Below are 20511 nucleotides of genomic sequence, written 5' to 3' on the forward strand. Positions count from 1 at the left end.
AAAAAATAACAGTCAACCTACAGCTGTACACCCAGCAAAACTATCTTTCAAGAATAAGAGTAACATAAAGATATTTTAAGATAAGTAAAAACCAGAGTTTACAAATAGACATATACTAAAGGAATGCCTACTTCAAGAAGGAAAATGATTCCACAAAAATGTATGAGATGCAAGAAAGAATGATGAGCAAAGAAAATGAATTGGTAAATGTGTAGGTAGAGCTTAACAACCTTTGTATAAAATAATGATAATATCCAATTTTTTGAGGTCTAACTGTACATAAGTAAAATACAGAGGAATAATCAGACTGGGGTGATTATTGAGTAATCTAAGTTTCTTGTATTTCCTTGTGTTGACTTTAGACTTGGTTAGTAAGTACACATAGTCAATTTTCAAGGGTAATTTATTCTAAAAACAGAGAAGACATCTCTGAACCAGTAGAGGGGAAAAATAGAATATAAGTAAACAAACAAAAACTGATCAATTTTTAAAGGACAAGAATTGGAAGAAAAGAAGTACAGATACAAAGTGGAACAGGAAAAGCAAAAAGTAAGAAGGTTGAAAAATAAATATAGCAATACATTAAATATAAATTTATTAAGCTCATCATTTAGAATACAGAGATTGTCAGGTCAGATTAAGATATAAATATACAAATTGGAGCTGTGCTATTTACATAAGTTACACAAAACATAAGGAAACTGGAAGTTTCGAAGTGAAGGGATAGATAAAAATATACTAGCAATCATTAACCAAAAGAAAGCTGCATTAGCCATAATAATATCAGACAAAATAGATTTTGGAATGAAAAGCATTGCTAGGGATATAAAGGATACAATTTACTAAAAAGATATACTAATTCTAAACATGTATGCATCTAAAAATAGCCTCAAAAGTCAGAGAACTATAAGAATTAATAATAAATCAATAAATAATAAATCTTTATGGGATATAAATACCCCTTAAGGAGATATTTCAACATATCTTTCTGCTAAAATAAGAGAATAATAAGCACAGGATTCAGAATAATTGTTCTTTGGCAGGGAGACGCAGTAGGTATGATAGGATGAAAATCTCAGGTAGGAGAAAAATTTTTATTTTGTGTAATTAGAGCAAAATTAGCATGATAAAATCTTAAGATAGGTGATGCATTCATATGTGTTTATTTTACTGTATGCTTTAAAACCAACATCTGCATTACATATAATTTTGTACGTATCAAATATTCCACAAAGCATTTTTAAAGGAATTTTTAAAAATTCACAGGGAAAGCAGTGCCTAAAAGGAAGGGATTTATCTTATATTTCTTTGAGAAACAACTGTCCTTTCTAATTTAGTTTTTTGTCTTTCCATGGGCCATACCCTCTCACCTAGTATCTAGGGAAAAAAATGGTTAGTTTACAGTTAGAGGTTTTAAAAGCTATTTTCCTCATTATTGCTAGAACATATCCAATGGACCTAATCCAGACCCATGGGTCATTCAGATAAATAGGCCTCTTAACTCTGTTTTTCACTCCCACTTTATCTAGACCATGTGAAAAGTCATATACAGTTTGAAACACAGAGTCTTGGGGAAAATACAGTAAGTCCATGTTTGCCTTGCCTGGACACAATCTTTGATAAGAATATGCTTTTAGATAGTTCCATCAAGACATTCCTTCACCATCAAAAAGATTTCACAAGGGCTTTTTTCAACTTAAATGATTTTTTAAATTTGCTTTTTAAATAGATTATATGTTAAAAGATAAAAAGTTTATACAGTGAAAATTTTCCTTCTCATTCTATTCCTTAGTCACCAAGTTTCCCGCCCTGGAAGCAAAAAATATTGTATTTCTATGTATCCTCCCAGAGATACTTTACGTGTGTATAAGAAAATATATATAGTTCTTACTTCTTGTATGAATTATAGCATATTTTTATATCATTTTGTACTTTTCTTTTTTCCACTTAACAAAACATCTAGTGATCATTCACTAACACTACACTTTCTGCTCTTTATATGGAAATGCAGTATTCTACTGTACAAATATACCATAATTTTTTTAACCAGTCGCTATTGATGGACATTAAGGTTGTTTCTAGTTAAAAGGTCATTTAAAGCCAGATGTTGCCACAGTCATCCAGACAAATACTGAAAACATTTATATTGAATACAATAGCACATTTAGACTATTAGATGCACATAAAATATTTAATGTGAAATATGAATTTTGCCTTTGTAAAAATGACCATGCTGATCAATTTCATGTAGATATGTGTTATAAGTGTATAGCTTATATTTCAGAAAATAACATTTTATATTAGTTTACTTTTCTCTCCTTTTCAAGGAATATGGCACTGTTACCGGGAATACAGCAGTCTTCAGGGACAGCCAAATTCTCACTTAACTGTATATCACATCGGGATTCAGACTGATATAAGCATGTACTTTCAACTGAAACAAACATGGTTCGCATTTAGTGAGTGGATTTTAAAAACTTGTTTGTTAAAATTGTAATAACAAGAAAGCATCTTTTTGTGTAAAGGAAAATTTGGGTTGGTATAACTTGTTAAATATACTTATTGCTAACGTCATTAAAATAAGTGTGTCTATAATAATACTAGCTACAATAAATGGAAGAGTCATTGAGGGGAATTTATTATATAATCTAGGAAAATGTTACTTTACAATGATCTCAAGCTATTTGCCTTCAACTTAAAATGGGTTGGATATAGATGTTTATAGCCATTAATCTGATATCCAAGAAAGGTATTTTAAAAGGAAAAAAATGCTTGATTTTTCAAACTTGTTTTTAAAAATAGAAAAAGGAAAAAGAAAAATAAGAAACAACAAATTTTTCATAGCAGGACTTTTAAACAACTTGTTATAGAATTGGAATAATAAGTAACTGAAAAGAAATTTACATTTTTGAAATGTTTATTTAGATTCAGTTAGTTAAGGGTAATATTAACAAAATTTTAAAAAGCTAGATGATTTCAGAGATGGCTTTAATCCTATATTTCTAGAATGGTTTTATAATACTATTCCTTGCACTTTACAGAGATTCATGTTATTTATTCAAGATTTTAAAGATGATCTATAATTACATGGTGCTTTAAAAATATTTCATCTTCATATATTGTTGAAGTTAGAGAGACAGGGAAGACAAGTTTGAGGATGCCTGGTAAGGAGCCCAGAGGTAGCCTAAGAGGGGGACAGTATCTTGGAGAGTATCATGATTCCAGCATGGATCCCATCACGATAAATCTGAAAACTTAATATTGCCACTTCACCCAAAAGTCATCAGGGACAGGCTCACAACATGCCACCAGAGTGCCTTTTTATTCATTAAAACTATTAGGGTACTCTCTCTGTGACCAGAATACAGACATATATCCCACCTAGGACACTGCTTTCCTGGGGTCAAGGCATATGGGGAATAAGATTACTAATGAGAAAGTTTTTTAGCAGAGACCCTTGGATAGTCCTGAGAGATGTTTTCTTCAGGCTCATGCCAAGCCTGATGACCTAGCCCTGCTGCACAGAAGCCCCCAACAGATTCCTTTGTCTGCCAAATTCAGTTTTTCTCTGTTCCTTGGATAGTGCTAGATCAAAATGCCAAATTCTTGCTCTTTGGGTTCCCATTTCTAGCCCTCATGCAGCTAATTCCCTTCACATAACACATTAGCTTTTCAAATATGTTTCAGAAGAACTTCATTGATAGCCATTTTTTTTAACTATAAAAATCAGGCGTCTTAGAACTTACATCCTCATTACTTTTTCTGAATTTGAGTGATTCCATATCTCCTCAGCAGTCCACTTACTGTTATCTGTCATTTCTAAAGATGACAAATCTCATCCATTATGTATTGAAACCTCTAGTTTTACTCTCAGATGGATCTTAGGTACAGGTTCTATGGTCATCCCGCTGCTGTCTCTTAAGGACCTTCAACACAAAAAGCATTGAGATGATCAGAATATGCCATTGGAAAAGTTGAGAGGTACTTTGAGGAAAAAACAGAGCTTGCTTTTATTTTCAAGCCTAGCAATACTTATCTTTCCTCAAATGAGTGTTAGCTTTCACAACGCATTTAGCAGACATTAATTGATTACTTGCTCTGTGTTTGATGAAATCCTAGGCACCAGAGACAAGGGTATACATATGAAATTATACTAATTGACAGAAGCACTAAAAATATGCAGTTATACATGCAAAAATTATAATTTTTATGAGTCTTGGATTGAGTTAGGAGATGGTTCTATTCTCATTTCTATTAATTATCCCAGCGTCCTTGGTAAAGTTAGATTTATACCAGCTTCTCTATAGGGGCTCAAAAAATATGTTTCTATTGTTTGCTCTTGCTCAAACAAAAGGAGGGAATATAATATATAAATTCAAAAGACAGTTAAATTTCTCTAATATAACCATTTAAAATATGTAATTTTGTAAAGGTACAAATTTAATATGCAATGTTCTTTTTCAATGCAATTTCAGAACATAAAGTGACTGATATATTTCATATTCTTAAGTTTGTCCAAAGAAGATAATGATTTTAGGTTAATATGGCTATACTCCACAATTTTGGACTCAGTTTAGTTTTAAGAGAATCAAATTTGCATAAAAACAAATATATCGTTTAACTAAAAGAAGATGTAGTAGCGAGATGATACATTACTAAGATCCTCCCACATCTCTGGGTTAACTGATTTCTACTTACTTGGAGATACTAGCTGAAGTGTGATTTATCATCCGAATCTCAGTGGTATAACAACAGAATGAAATAATGAGTGCCCTATCACTGGAAGTGTTCAGACATGAGCGGAATAACTATCTAGCAAGAATGTTAGAACGGATTCTTTCATGGGTAGGAATTTAATTTAACTTTCCATTAAGTTTCTTTTATAATTTCAGATTTTGTTATTAGCAGTACTATATTTCCTTAATTTAGGATCCACACCTTTTCACTTTTTAACATCTCTGAGGTCAGGATGCATTTTATAATCAATGAATAGACATTTAATAAAGGATTTCTTTACTTTTCCTAAAAGGATATTACTAAATTGAAGGCATGTCTTAGAATTGAGGAAATATAGTAATTAGGACTGTTTGGCTCTAAGTAAAAAGAAACAAAGGAACAAGCTGGAGGCAAGGCAGGGGTATTTATTCTAAGAATATAGAAGTGTCTCACCAAACTCAAAGTGGCAGAAAAGCAGCTGGACTTTCAAGTGTATGTGGATCCAGAAAACAAAAATCCAAAAAGGAGCCAAGATTTCCTCCACTTGCTCTCTTTCTTCACACATATACATTTTATTCTTTCTTTGCAGGTTCACTTACTTCACATAAAGATGGGTTTTACACAGTTTATTAAATGTGTATAACTCTTAGTTCAAGAGGTTTATAAACTTCAATTCAAAACTGAACTAGATACCCTTAATTCTAATTCTGAGACTTTTATGACACAACTTGGGTTGGGTTTACACTCTTGATTTCATCAATGGCAGCCATGATAGGTGGAGTGTGAAACTTAAAATGTGGCATCTCAGAACCCACCCCGTCCATCAGCAAGATCAATTAATTAAGAGGCATTGTGAGTGGGGAGGTAGCCCAGAATTTTTCTTCTGTAATGATTCTCTTACTCAAAGGAGTGAAAGTGAAAACATCTAAAATAGAGTTGCCTAAAGCAGCCCTTCCTTCCTTCCATGCCTATTTTCTCATTTCTACCAATGGTGTGAAATGTTTCCATAGATAAAATGAAGCCTGTCCAACTGAGTTGTTTAAACTCTAGCTAAAAGTTTTAATCTAGATTTTTTTAAGCGTTTCTGGGAGGTTTTGAAAACGAATTTCCAAAACTGGCATTTTTGGAGAGGTAGCACTGCTTAAATTATGAAGTGTCAGAATTGGCAGAAATAATCATGAAGATCAGTCCTAACTTTTGCAGAGAAAGTTTGCTTTTTGGATTGATTTGCATCGCACACTATTTTTTTTTTTTTCCCTGTTTAAAGTGATAATACTCTGCATCCTTGAAGTGTTCATCATCCTCATGCTGATCTTCCTCAGGGACCGAATCCGCATCTCCATTGCCCTGCTGAAGGAGGGGAGCAAGTAAGGCCTTGATGGAGAAACTCATATACTGTATATCAATCAGTCATATCGGTCACTGCTTATTTGTAGATGCCCCAGACTATTTTCCCTTTAAGATGGCTTGTTAAATCTGCTTTCCATTCAAGAAGACTTGTTCAAGTTCAGACTCTGCCACATATTAAAAACTTCATGCTAACAAATCTTTCAAAATCCCCAAACCTCAATTATCATAGGGTAAAATAAAGCTAAAACCCGTGTATTCTATGCACTAGCACTTTTTTTTTAACACCAAATATATGTTAGGAGGATAACTTATGTGAAAGTAAGTGAGAAAGTGCTATATAAAAGTTAGTTATGTTATATTATTCCCATACTGAGTCATATGTTAATATTAATGGTTGAGATCATTTGCAGAACTTTAAATCACCATAACTCTATAAAGTCAATTATGTGCTCTTGCTAGTTTTGTATAAGTAACAAAATTTGCCAGTAGACAGAATAATTGGTCCTAGCACTACCAGACTATACGTTTTGTATCTACAGCTCTCAATTCAGGAACATTTTATACCCAGAGCCATTTTTATTTTAAAATGCTACAGAATAAACACAATTTTTCATAAAATTCATGTTGTGAGGTAATAACACCTACAGTTTCTAAACTATTCCAAAAGGTCACTTGAGGATAATACTTAAAACTTTTGAATAATGCATGGAAACAGCAAGGAAAGTGTTACTACAAAGTAACATGTTCTCTGTTTAGAACGATGGAAACTGAGGTGTTAATGACCAAGGACCAAATTATTTTAAATAGCCTTTAAGGATTGTTTTAACAAAATCATCATCTATAATAATAATAGTGCCACCTAAAGCCAGTGTTTGAAATAATTAACAAGCAGTTTGTTAAATTAAACTCTCTCCTTCCCACAATAACTGAAGCCCTATCATTAGCCACTGAAAACTACTGATTTTCTGGGTTATTTCTTAAATAATATGATATTGTACAATTCACTTATCCCACTGCTATGCCTCTAAATGTGTGTGTGTGTGTGTGTGTGTGTGTGTGTGTTAAAGGGCAATTACTACTGTGACTGGTTAATAATTTTTTTCAAGGGAAAATAAGAGCTGGAATAAATGGGCGTGAGAATACAGGGTAAACATAGGGATGCCCAATAATTCACTCAACAGCAGTGTCTGGGGAAAAGAGAGAATAGCATAGCCCAAATAGTGAGGTGGAGAAGGTAACAAATACAAAAATGAATCTAAAATGTGTCAATGCATTAGGAGTGGAAATAGTTCCATCATAGTTCTCAGTGGCTATATCAAACAGCATAGGGTTAATTCAGTATCATATGCTGAAAAGATTATAGGGCAACTAGGATATGAATATTTTAGAAACCATATCTTAGGAGGAAATGTCAAAAGAATTACTACCCTGGAGAATAAAAGAATAATGAGTTACTTGAAGGGTTGCTGTATGGAAAAGGTGGTCATTTCTTCTCCAGAAGGTAGTGGATGTGAATTACGTGCAGGCAGATAAGGAAGAACTTTCTAATACTTTGGTTGTTAAGAAAATAGAATAAGCTGTGTCATATCAAAGTAAGTTCCTTTCACTCAATGAGATCACCAGAGACTAATGAACATGTTTTGAAGATAGTTCAGAAGGGATTCTTAAATTAGGGATGGATTCTCACATTTGATCAGATGATCTTCAAGGTCCTCTCTAATTTTAAAAGTCTAAGGAAAAGGGAGAAATACCATGATTATAATGCATCAAATATTTATGCGTCAGATAGAAATAACCAAAGAGGAGAAGGTTTGGGGAACTTTTGGCAGGAATCAAACATGAGCATTGAAAGAATGCCTCTAACTTGCTAAACATGAATAAATAAAATTTTAAAACCAACTAAGTATACACCAGCAAAAAAGAGCTGATGGTTATTACCACTGTTCTTAGAATGAATTCAGTCAAAGGCTTATTTCTAGTTCTAACAGATAAAATTTTAATTGAGAAATTATAACTGGATCATTTTCAGTTTCAACTATTTGTTTTATTTTAGAGCCATTGGATACATCCCTACTACCTTAATTTATCCAGTTTTAACTTTCATTTTCCTCTCAATCTGCATTTCCTACTGGGCTGTGATAGCAGTGTATCCTTTGGTAATTGACCCCTTCAAACCTCAGGTACACACTACTATTCAGGAGCTAGGAGTTTGTGTCTGTTTCCCTACGGGAAAGACTAGGAACATCCTAAAGATATAATTGAGATGATGATGATGATGATGATGATGATGATGATGATGATGATGATGATGATGGTGATGATGATGATGGAGATTATGATTGCTAAGCTCTAAAAATGTTTCAGTGTACCAATTGAATTTCCCCTCAGATAGGTCACATGGTACATTTTGTCTTATTTTGTCTTCACATGTGGTACTCCTCCTTTGCAATATGTAAAAAAATCTCTTTTTATATTTCACTGTTTTTAAGGGCCACTCAGTGCAGCTGACCCACGTTATATTACTCTGGGTCTGAAAATGAATGAATTATTAAAAGATTAGTTTTTTGAAATTAATCTTTCAGTGGACTTTTGAGTTATTTGCATTACTTTCTTGTCCATTTACTTTCAATCTACCAGCAAATAATTTATCCTTAATAGAGTTCACTCAGTTACTTGGCTACATCAGGGGTACCTATATACAAAGTCATAGCCCCAGAGGGGCAATGTAAACATGAAAATAAAACCTGTAATCCAGAGGTAAGTAAAAGAAACTCTTTTATTTATTTCAATACAGAACTCTACTGTATTTCATCTAGCAGTAGTGGTAGGAATCATCCTGAAATAGAGACCATGTGCATTGATGAGGATCACTGTAGAGAAGGGGAGGGTGGGTCAGGTGTTAGCAGGAGAGCACTGAAAACGGTAGGCAGAATGTAGAGAAAGCACTGCTATTTCCTGAGCTCACTTGTCCTGTCATACACCTAAGAAGCAGGCACAGTCAACAACAACACTAATAAATGTGAAATTATAGTGGATGCAGACTGATGAACATACGATGGAAAAATGAGGTACTTTCCAGAGCTCATTAAAGAATTGTATAAAGTGATGTTATAGAAAATAGAAATAACAGCAGAAGCTAATAGGAAAAAAGCAAGATATGCAATTGGGGGCCACACAAGAGAAGGCAAGGAAGGTATTATCTTGGAATAGCACTTAATATTATATTATTTGTGTTTTTTTTTTTTTCCTGAGTGCAGATTTTTAATACAACTGAAATTGCCAAAGCTTGCCCTGGGGCTCAGTGTCATTTTGCTTTCTATGGTGGAAAGAGCCTGTACCATCAATATATCACTACCTTCCAGATATTCAATCTATTTATCTTTCTCTGGCTTATAAATTTTGTCATTGCATTGGGTCAGTGTGCCCTTGCTGGTGCCTTTGCTTCTTATTACTGGGCCTTGAAAAAACCTGATGACATCCCACCATATCCACTTTTTACTGCATTTGGACGAGCCATAAGGTAAGTTTCACACTGAAACCTCCACCTATCTTCCCAGTTATGTTTAGTGTGCTTATAACTCAATCTTGTGCTTATAATTCAAGTTCCAAAGTACTTGAGGTCAAAGGTATAATTAAAGATTCATAGATGTCCACTGGCTTTGTCTGGTTTTATAGCCACAGTTTTAAAATCCCTACCCAGGCCAATATCCTTCTAAAAGGTTACTGGAGAGAAGAGGTAGGGGAGGGCACCAAATTAAAGATCAAGGACTAACTTGTTTGTGTTTCTTCATTGCTCAGCTCAAACATAAAATCATCATAAGATGACAGCTATTGGTATCATTTTTGTAGATGAAGTACAAAACGGATGTATATGGTTTAAAATTCTCTATGGAGACCTTTGTCAATCTGAATAAGAGAGTATAAGAAGCTCTTTCCTATCAATCCTTCTGCAGATCCCTTTTACCAATAAAAATTAACTAACATCCTTTTAGTTAATAGTAAAAATATTTTAACTTTTATTCTCATTTTATCTTTGCCCAGATATCACACAGGATCCCTAGCATTTGGATCTTTAATTCTTGCAGTAGTTCAAATGTTTAGATTAATCCTAGAATACTTGGACAAACGTCTTAAAGGTAAGATTCCAGAATTCATCTTTTCTCAGACTTCCTGACTTCTGTGAATAGAATAGATTGGGTCAGGGGGTTGGGGGGGACATAATGACTGTAACTTGGACACAGTAATAAGGATGGATGTGGTCAGATTGGGGAGATGTTTGGAAGGAAAAGACAATAGGACTTGTTGAGGGATGGAATATGGTGGGGGGTGGGGAGAGGAGCAGTGGTAAAATAGAGTAAAAGTGTGTGATGCTATTTACTAAGATATGGAAACCAGTAGAACGAAATTTCAAAGAAGAGATTTAAAACTGTGTTTTTGACCTGTTAATATTGAGAAGCATGGTGGAGATGTCAGGCAGTTCCAAGTCTAGAGCTCAGGACAGGTCAGGCTTAAAATATAAATGTGGCCATTGGCATAAATCTTCATACATGACACATACAGTTTACGAACACATAAACTCCGCTTGGGTTGTACTTTAAAAGATTTTATTATTAATTATCAAAATAATCTTGAAACAGAAAAACCAAGTTGGAACACTCACATTTCCTGATTTCAAAACTTAATACAAAGCTACAGTAATCAAAACAGTGTGGCACTGGTATAAGGACAGACATATAGACCTGGAAACGAATAGAGAGCCCTAAAATAAATGCTCACATATAAGACTATTCATTGGGGAAGGAGAGTTTTTTTCAGCTAATGTTACTAGGAAAACTGGATATCTACATTCAAAAGAATGAATTTGGACCCTTACTTTACACCATATACATAAATTAATTCAAAATGGATCAAAGACTTAAACATAAAAGCTAAAACTATAAAAGCCTTAGAAGAAAGCAAAGGAAGAAATCTTCTTGACATTGGATTTAATGATGATTTCATTATTTTAATGACCATTTTAATGACAATATGACACCAGAAATACAGGTAACAAAAGAAAAAAACAGATAAATTAGAATTCATCAAAGAAAAAATGTCTGTGCATCAAAGGACACTATCAAGAGAGTGAAAAGACAACCCACAGAATGGGAGGAAATATTTGCAAGTCATATATCAGATAAGCAACTAATATTTAGAATATATAAATAACTCCTACAACTCAACAATAAACAAACAACCTATTTCAACATGGGCAAAGGATTTTTTAAATTAAGTAAATTTTTTTCAGCTTTACTGAGGTATAATTGACAAATAAAATTGTAATATTTTTAAAGTGTACAACATGATGATTTAATACACATATACATTGTGAAAGGATTCCCACATCTAAGGTGGGACACATCTGTCCAACTCATATATTTCCTTTTTTATTTTTTCCTTTTTTGGTGAGAATGCTTAAGTTCTACTCTCTTAGCAAATTTCAATTATACAATACAGTATACTCAACTATACTCACCATGTTCTAATTAGATCCTAATACCTTAATCATCTTATAGCTGAAAGTTTGTACCCTTTTACCAGCCTCTCCCAATTTCTCCCACTCCCAGCATGTGGCACCCACCATTCTATTCTATTTATATGCATTCAACATTTTTTCCCCACGTATGAGCAATACCATGCATATTTGTTTTTGTGTGGCTTATTTCACTTAGCATAATGCCCTTCCGGTTCATCCATGTTATTGCAAAAGCAGGATTTCTTTCTTTTTAAGGCTGAATAATATTCCATTGTGTATATATAATGTAATTTATCCGTTGATCCATTTAATGACACTTACGTTGTTTCCATACATTAGATACTGTAAATAATGCTGCAGTGAACATTGGAGTACAAATATCTCTTCAAGATAGTGATTTTGTTTCCTCCAATTATATATACAGAATTAGAATTGCTGGATCATATAGTAGTTCTATTTTTAATTTCTTGAGTAACCTCCGTACTGTTTTCCACAATGGAGTAATCAATTCACATTCCTACCAACAGTGTACAAGAATTCCCTTTTCTCTTCATCCTTACCAACACTTGTTATCTCTTGTCTTTTTGATAAGAGATATCCTAACAGGTATGAGGTGATATCTCACTGAGGTTTCGATTTGCATATCTCTGATAATAATGTTGAGCACTTTTCATGCACCTATTGGGCATTTTTATGTCTTCTTTGAAACAATGTCTATTCAGGTTCTTTGCCCATTTTTTATTGGGTTATTTGTGTGTTTTTTGCTGTTGAGTTCTATAAGTTCGTTGTATATTTTGGATATTAACTCCTTATCACATATGTGGTTTGCAAATATTTTGTCCCATTCAGTAGGTTGCCTTTTCATTTGTTGATGGTTTCCTTTGCTGTGCAGAAGCTTTTTAGTTTGATGTAGTCTCACTTGTTTATTTTTGCTTTTGTTGCCTTTGCTTTTGGTGTGAAATCCAAAAAATCATTGCCAAGACCAATGTCAAGGAGCTTACAACTATAAAATCTTCTAGGTTTCAGGTTTTACTTTCAAGTCTTTAATCCATTTTGAGTTGATTATTGTGTATGGTGTAAGATAAAGGTCCAATTTCACTCTTTTGCATGTAGATGTCTAGTTTTCCTAGCACCATTTATTAAAGAGACTATCCTTTCCCCATTATATATTCTTGACTCCTTTGTCAAAAATTAATTTACCATATTGCATGGGTTATTTCTGGGCTCTCTATTCTCTTCCATTCATCTATGTGTCTATTTTCATACTGATACCATACTGTTTTGATTACTATAGCTTTGTAATAGAGTTTGAAATCAGGAAGTGTAATGCCTTTAGCTTTGTTATTCTTTCTTGATTGCTTTGGTTATTTGGATCTTTTGTGGTTTTATACAAATTTTAGGATTGGTTTTTCTATTTCTGTGAAAAATGACATTGAAATTTTGATAGGGATTGCATGAAATTTTGTAGATCACTTTGAGTACTACAAACATTTTAACAATATTCTTCCAATCCATGAACATGGAATATTTGCCACTTATTTGTTTCTTCAATTTCTTTTGTCTACAGCTCACAGTTTTCAATGCACAAATATTGGGTTGGCCAAAAAGTTCATTTGGGTTTTTCCATAACATGGCAAAACCAGAACAAACTTTTCATCAACCCAATAATTCTCCTCCTCATTTAAATTTATTCCTAGGTATTTTATTGTTTTCATGCAATTGTAAATGAAATTTTACTCTTGATTTCTCTTTCCAATAGTTAGTTGTTGGTGTATAGAAAGACAACTGATTTTTGTATATTGATTTTATTTCCTGAAACTTTACTGATTTCATGTATTAGCTCTAATATTTTTTTGGTGGACATTATAGGGTTTTCTATATATAATATCATGTGATCTGCAAACAGAGACAGTCTTACTTCTTGCTTTCTGATTTGGATACCTTTTATTTCTTTTACTTGTCTAATTGCTCTGGCTAGGACTTCCAAGTACCAAATTGAAAAAAAGTGGCCAAAAAAAAAAAAAAAAAAGAAAAAAGAAAAAGAAAAAAGTGGCAAGAGTAGGCATCCTTGTGTTGCTCCTAATCTTAGAGGAAAAGCTTTTGGCTTTTCACCAATGAGTATGATGTTAGCTGTGGGCTTGTCACATATGGTCTTGATTATATTAAGGCCTTCTATAACCAGTTTATTGAGAGTTTTTATTACTAAAGGAGGTTGAATTTTGTCAAGTAATTTTTCTGCATCTATTGAGGTAATCATGATTTCCTCCTTCATTTTGTTAATGTGGAGCATCACATTTATTGATTTGCATATGTTAAATCATACTTGCATCCCTGGAATAAATCCTACTTCATCTTGGTATATGATTCTTTTAATCTAGTATTGAATTCAATTTGCTAATATTTTGCTGAGGATTTTTGCATTTATGTTCATCAGGGATATTGGCCTGTAATTTTCTTTTCTTGCAGTGTCCTTATCTGGCTTTGGTATCAGGGTCATGCTGGCCTCATAAAATGTGTTTGGAAATGTTCTCTCCATTTCTATTGTTTGAAAGAGTTTGAGAAGAATTGGTATTAATTCTTCTTCAAATGTTTGGTAGAATTTCACAAGTGAAGCCATTTGATCCTGGACTTTTCTTCATTGGGAGGTTTTTGATTACTGATTCAAAATCTTTACTAGTAATTGATCTGTTCAGATTTTCTATTTCTTCATGATTCAGTTTGGTAGGTTCTATGTTTCTAGGAATTTATCCATTTCTTCTAGGTAGTCCCATTTGTTGGTGTAAGACTGTTCCTAGCAGTCTCTTATGATCCTTTGTATTTGTGTGGTATCAGTTGTAATGTCCCCTCTTTCATTTCTGAAGTTAAGTCTTCTCTCCTTTTCTCTCAGTTGGTCTAGTGAAACGTTTGTCAATTTTATGTTTCAAAAAAACAGCTGGTACTTTCACTTATCTTTCCTATTTTTAAGTCTCTATTTCATTTATTTCCACTCTGATCTTTACTATTTCTGTCCTTCTATTATCTTTGTACTTAGTTTCTTCTTTTTTTTTTCTTTTTAATTCCTTGAGGTGAAAAGTTAGGTTGTTTGAGATCTTTCTTCTTAACTTAGGTGTTTATTGCTATGGACTTCCCTCTTAGAACTGCTTTGCTACATTCCATACATTTTGGTATGTTGTGTTTGCATTTTCTTTAGTCTCAAGGTACTCTTTGATTTCCCTTTTGATTTATTCTTTGACCTGTTGGTTGTTCAGTGGCATGTTGTTTAATCTCCACACGTTGAATTTTCCAGTTTTCTTCTTGTAATTGATATCTAGTTTCATACCACTGTGTTTGGAAAAGATGCTTGATATTATTTCACACTTCTTACATTTATTAAGACTTGTTTTGTGACCTAACATATGATCTATCCTGGAGAATGTCCCATGTGTACTTGAGAAGAATGTGTACTCTGCTGTGGTTGGATGGAATGTACTGTAAATGTCTGTTAAGTCCTTCTAGTCTAATGTGTAGTTAAGTCCAATGCTTTTCTGTCTGGATGATCTATCCATTGTTGAAAGTGAAATTTTGAAATTCCCTACTATTATTATATTGCTATTTATTTCTTCCTTCATATCTGTTTATATTTGCTTTATATATTTAGGTGCTCCAATGTTGGGTGCATAAATATTTATAATTTTTATATCCCCTTGATAAATAGACTCTTTTTTCATTGTATAATGACCTTTGTGTGTTGTTTCAGCTTTTGGCTTAAAGTCTATTTTGACTAATATAAGCATAGGTACACCTGATTTCTTTTGGTTTCCATTTGCCTGCAAAATCTTTTTCTAATCCTTCACTTTCAGTCTAAGTATGTCTTTAAAGGTGAAATGAGACTCTTGTAGGTAGCATATATTTGAGTCTTTTAAAAAAAAATTCATTCAGTCACTCTATATCTTTTGATTGGAGAATTTAGTCCATTTACAATTAATTGTAATTATTGATAGCTATGGACTTACTGTTTCTATCTTGTTAACTATTTCCTGGCTGTTTTATAGTTTTTGTTTCTCTCTTCCTCTCTTCCTTTGTGATTTGATGATTTTCTGTAGTGGTATGTTTTGATTCCTTTCTTGTATCTACTATAGGTTTTTGCTTTGTGGTTATCATGAGGCTTACATAAAATATTTTATAGTTATAACAATGTGTTTTAAGCTGATAGCAACTTAACTACAAATGCATACAAAAGCTCTATGTTTTATACCCACACACACACATTTTATACTACAATGTTTTTGATGTCACAATTTACATCTTTTTATATTGTGTATCCATTAACAAGTTATGTAGTTATAGTTCTTTTTAATACTTTGTCTTTAACCTTTATACTGTAGTTCTAAGTTATTTACCTACCACCATTACAATTTTAGAGTATTTTGAATTTAAGTGTATATTTACCTTTACTGTGAGTTTTATACTTTCATATATTTTTATGTTACCAATAATCATCCTTTTGTTTCAGCTTAAAGAAATCCCTTTAACATTTCTTGTAAGGCTGGTCTACTGGTGATAAACTTTTAGCTTCTGTTTGTCTGGAAAACTTTTACCTCTCCTTCAATTCTGAAGGACAACTTTGCCACATAGATAGAGTTTCTAGGTCAGCAGATTTTTCTTTCAGCACTTTTAACATATCATTCTACTTCATTCTGGCCTGCAAATTTTCTGCTGAAAAATCTGCTTATAGTATTATGGGGATTCCTTTGTATATAAGAAGTTGCTTTTTTCCTGCTGCATTTACCCACCTTTTAACTTTTGAAAATTAATTTTATGTGAGTCAGTATGGATCTCTTTACATTGATATTCTTTGGGCTTTCTGGATCTGGATGTCTCTTTGTTTCTCCAGGTTAGGGAAGTTTTAAATCGTTATTTCTTTGAATATATTTTCAGCCCCTTTCTCTTTCTTCTCCTGGGACCTCTGTAACATGTAAAAAGTACATTCTCTTTAATTTTTCTTCCTCTAATTGGATGAATCCCACTGCCTTGTCTTTGAATTCATCAATCCTTTCTTTCTTTTTTTTTGAATTTTCTTTTATTTATTTTTTTATACAGCTGGTTCTTATTAGTTATCCATTTTATACATATTAGTGTATATATGTCAATCCCAATCTCCCAATTCATCACACCACCACCCGCCCCCCCACCACTTTCCTCACTTAGTGTCCATACGATTGTTCTTTACATTGGTGTCTTAATTTCTGCCCTGAAAACTGATTCATCTGTACCATTTTTCTAGGTTCCACATGTATGCATTAACATATGATATTTGTTTTTCTCTTTCTGACTTACTTCACTCTGTATGACAGTCTCTAGATCCATCCACGTCTCTAGAAATGACCCAATTTCATACCTTTTTATGGCTGAGTAATATTCCATTGTATATATGTACCATATCTTCTTTATCCATTCATCTGTTGATGGGCATTTAGATTGCTTCCATGTCCTGGCTATTGTAAATAGTGCTGCAGTGAACATTGGGATGCATGTGTCTTTTTGAATTATGGTTTTCTCTGGATATATGCCCAGAGGTGGGATTACTGGGTCATATGGTAATTCTGTTTTTAGTTTTTTAAGGAAACTCCATACTATTCTCCATAGTGGCTGTATCAATTTACATTCCCACCAACAGTGCAAGAGGGTTCCCCTTTCTCCACACCCTCTCCAGCATTTGTTGTGTAGATTTTCAGATGATGCCCATTCTAACTAGTGTGAGGTGATACCTCATTGTAGTTTTCATTTGCACTTCTCTAATAATTAGTGATGTTGAGCAGCTTTTCATGTGCTTCTTGGCCATCTGTATGTCTTCTTTGGAGAAATGTCTATTTAGGTCTTCTGCCCATTTTTGGATTGGGTTGTTTGTGTTTTTAAAATTGAGCTGCATGAGCTCTTTATATATTTTGGAGATTAATCCTTTGTCTGTTGATTCGTTTGCAAATACTTTCTCCCATTCTGAGGATTGTCTTTTCATCTTGTTTGTAGTTTCCTTTGCTGTGCAAAAGCTTTTTAAGTTTCCTTAGGTCCCATTTGTTTATTTTTGTTTATATTTCCATTACTCTAGGAGGTGGATCAAAAAAGATCTTGCTGTGATTTATGTCAAAGAGTGTTCTTCCTGTGTTTTCCTCTAAGAGTTTTATAGTGTCCAGTCTTACATTTAGGTCTTGAATCCATTTTGAGTTTATTTTTTTGTATGGTGTTGGGGAGTGTTCTAATTTCAGTCTTTTACATGTAGCTGTCCAGTTTTCCTAGCACCACTTATTGAAGAGACTGTCTTTTCTCCATTGTATATCCTTGCCTCCTTTGTCATAGAGTAGTTGACCATAGGTGCGTGGGTTTATCTCTGGGCTCTCTATCCTGTTCCATTGATCTGTATTTCTGTTTTTGTGCCAGTACCATATTGTCTTGATTACTGTAGCTTTGTAGTATAGTCTGAAGTCAGAGAGTCTGATTCCTCCAGCTCCGTTTTTTTCCCTCAAGACTGCTTTGGCTATTTGGGGTCTTTTTTGTCTTCATACAAATTTTAAGATTTTTTGTTCTAGTTCTGTAAAAAATGCCATTGGTAATTTGATAGGGATTGCATTGAATCTGTAGATTGCTTTGGGTAGTATAGTCATTTTCACAATGTTGATTCTTTCAATCCAAGAACATGGTATATCTCTCCATCTGTTTGTACCATCTTTAATTTCTTTCATCACTGTCTTATAGTTTTCTGCATACAGGTCTTTTGTCTCCCTAGGTAGGTTTATTCCTAGGTATTTTATTCTTTTTGTTGCAATGGTAAATGGGAGTGTTTCCTTAATTTCTCTTTCAGATTTTTTATCATTAGTGTATAGGAATGCAGGAGATTTCTGTGCATTAATTTTGTATCCTGCAACTTTACCAAAGTCATTGATTAACTCTAGTAGTTTTCTGGTGGCATCTTTAGGATTCTCTATGTATAGTATCATGTCATCTGCAAATAGTGACAGTTTTACTCCTTCTTTTCCAATTTGTATTCCTTTTATTTCTTTTTCTTCTCTGATTGCCATGGCTAGGACTTCCAAAACTATGTTGAATAATAGTGGTGACAGTGGACATCCTTGTCTTGTTCCTGATCTTAGAGAAAATGCTTTCAGTTTTTCACCATTGAGAATGATGTTTGCTGTGGGTTTGTCATATATGGCCTTTATTATGTTGCGGTAGGTTCCCTCTATGCCCACTTTCTGGAGCATTTTTATCATAAATGTGTGTTGAATTTTGTCAAAAGCTTTTTCTGCCATCTATTGAGATGATCATATGGTTTTTCTTCTTCAATTTGTTAATATGGTGTATCACATTGATTGATTTGCATATACTGAAGAATCCTTGCCTCCCTGGGATAAATCCCACTTGATCATGGTGTATGATCCTTTTAATGTGTTGTTGGATTCTGTTTGCTAGTATTCTGTTGAGGATTTTTGCATCTATATTCATCAGTGATATTGGTCTGTAATTTTCTTTTTTTGTAGTATCTTTTTGTGGTTTTGGTATCAGGGTGATGGTGGCCTCATAGAATGAGTTTGGGAGTGTTCCTTCCTCTGCAGTTTTTTGGAAGAGTTTGAGAAGGATGGGTGTTAGCTCTTCTCTAAATGTTTGATAGAATTCACCTGTGAAGCCATCTGGTCCTGGACTTTTGTTTGTTGGAAGATTTTTAATCACAGTTTCAATTTCATTACTTGTGATTGGTCTGTTCATATTTTCTATTTCTTCCTGGTTCAATCTTGGAAGGTTATACCTTTCTAAGAATTTGTCCATTTCTTCCAGGTTGTCCATTTTATTGGCATAGAGTTGCTTGTAGTAGTCTCTTAGGATGCTTTGTATTACTGCAGTGTCTGTTGTAACTTCTCCTTTTTCATTTCTAATTTTATTGATTTGAGTCCTCTCCCTCCTTTTCTTGATGAGTCTGGCTAATGGTTTATCAGTTTTGTTTATCTTCTCAAAGAACCAGCTTTTAGTTTTATTGATCTTTGCTATTGTTTTCTTTGTTTCTATTTCATTTATTTCTGCTCTGATCTTGATGATTTCTTTCCTTGTACTAACTTTGGGTTTTGTTTGTTCTTCTTTCTCTAGTTCCTTTAGGTGTAAGGTTAGATTGTTTATTTGAGATGTTTGTTGTTTCTTGAAGTAGGATTGTACTGCTATAAACTTCCCTCTTACAACTGCTTTTGCTGCATCCCATAGGTTTTGGATCATCGTGTTTTCATCATCATTTGTCTCTAGGTATTTTTTGATTTCCTCTTTGATTTCTTCAGTGATCTCTTGGTTATTTAGTGATGTATGTTTTAGCCTCCATGTGTTTGTGTTTTTTACGTTTTTTTCCCTGTAGTTGATTTCTAATCTCATAGTGTTGTGGTCAGAAAAGATGCTTGATATGATTTCAATTTTCTTAAATTTACTGAGGATTGATTTGTGACCCAAAATGTGATCTATCCTGGAGAATTTTCCATGCGCACTTGAGAAGAAAGTGTAATCTGCTTTTTTGGATGGAATGTCCTATAGATATCAATTATATCTATCTGGTCTATTGTGTCATTTAAAGCTTGTGTTTCCTTATTAATTTTCTGTTTGGATGATCTGTCCATTGGTGTAAGTGAGGTGCTAAAGTCCCCCACTGTTATTGTGTTACTGTCGATTTCCTCTTTTATAGCTGTTAGCAGTTGCCTTATGTATTGAGGTGCTCCTATGTTGGGTGCATATATATTTATAATTGTTATATGTTCTTCTTGGATTGATCCCTTGATCATTATGTAGTGTCCTTCCTTGTCTCTTGTAACATTCTTTATTTTAAAGTCTATTTTATCTGATATGAGTATCGCTACTCCAGCTTTCTTTTGATTTCCATTTGCATGGAATATCTTTTTCCATCCCCTCACTTTCAGTCTTTATGT

The 20511-nt window shown here is 33.4% G+C and overlaps 1 protein-coding gene across 1 annotated transcript in view; it reads left to right on the forward strand.

Annotated features, from left to right (window-relative positions):
- Positions 1 to 20511, forward strand: part of SLC44A5 (solute carrier family 44 member 5) — a 367788-nt gene that overhangs the window by 332744 nt on the left and 14533 nt on the right. The window contains exons 11-16 of the mRNA XM_061186439.1: positions 2328 to 2459; positions 5984 to 6083; positions 8120 to 8212; positions 8736 to 8823; positions 9324 to 9586; positions 10108 to 10202. Of these exons, the coding sequence (XP_061042422.1) occupies positions 2328 to 2459; positions 5984 to 6083; positions 8120 to 8212; positions 8736 to 8823; positions 9324 to 9586; positions 10108 to 10202 (771 nt within the window). The remainder of the gene's footprint in view (positions 1 to 2327; positions 2460 to 5983; positions 6084 to 8119; positions 8213 to 8735; positions 8824 to 9323; positions 9587 to 10107; positions 10203 to 20511) is intronic.

Source organism: Eubalaena glacialis, chromosome 3 (assembly GCF_028564815.1).
Source record: "Eubalaena glacialis isolate mEubGla1 chromosome 3, mEubGla1.1.hap2.+ XY, whole genome shotgun sequence".
NCBI classification, from domain to species: domain Eukaryota; kingdom Metazoa; phylum Chordata; class Mammalia; order Artiodactyla; family Balaenidae; genus Eubalaena; species Eubalaena glacialis.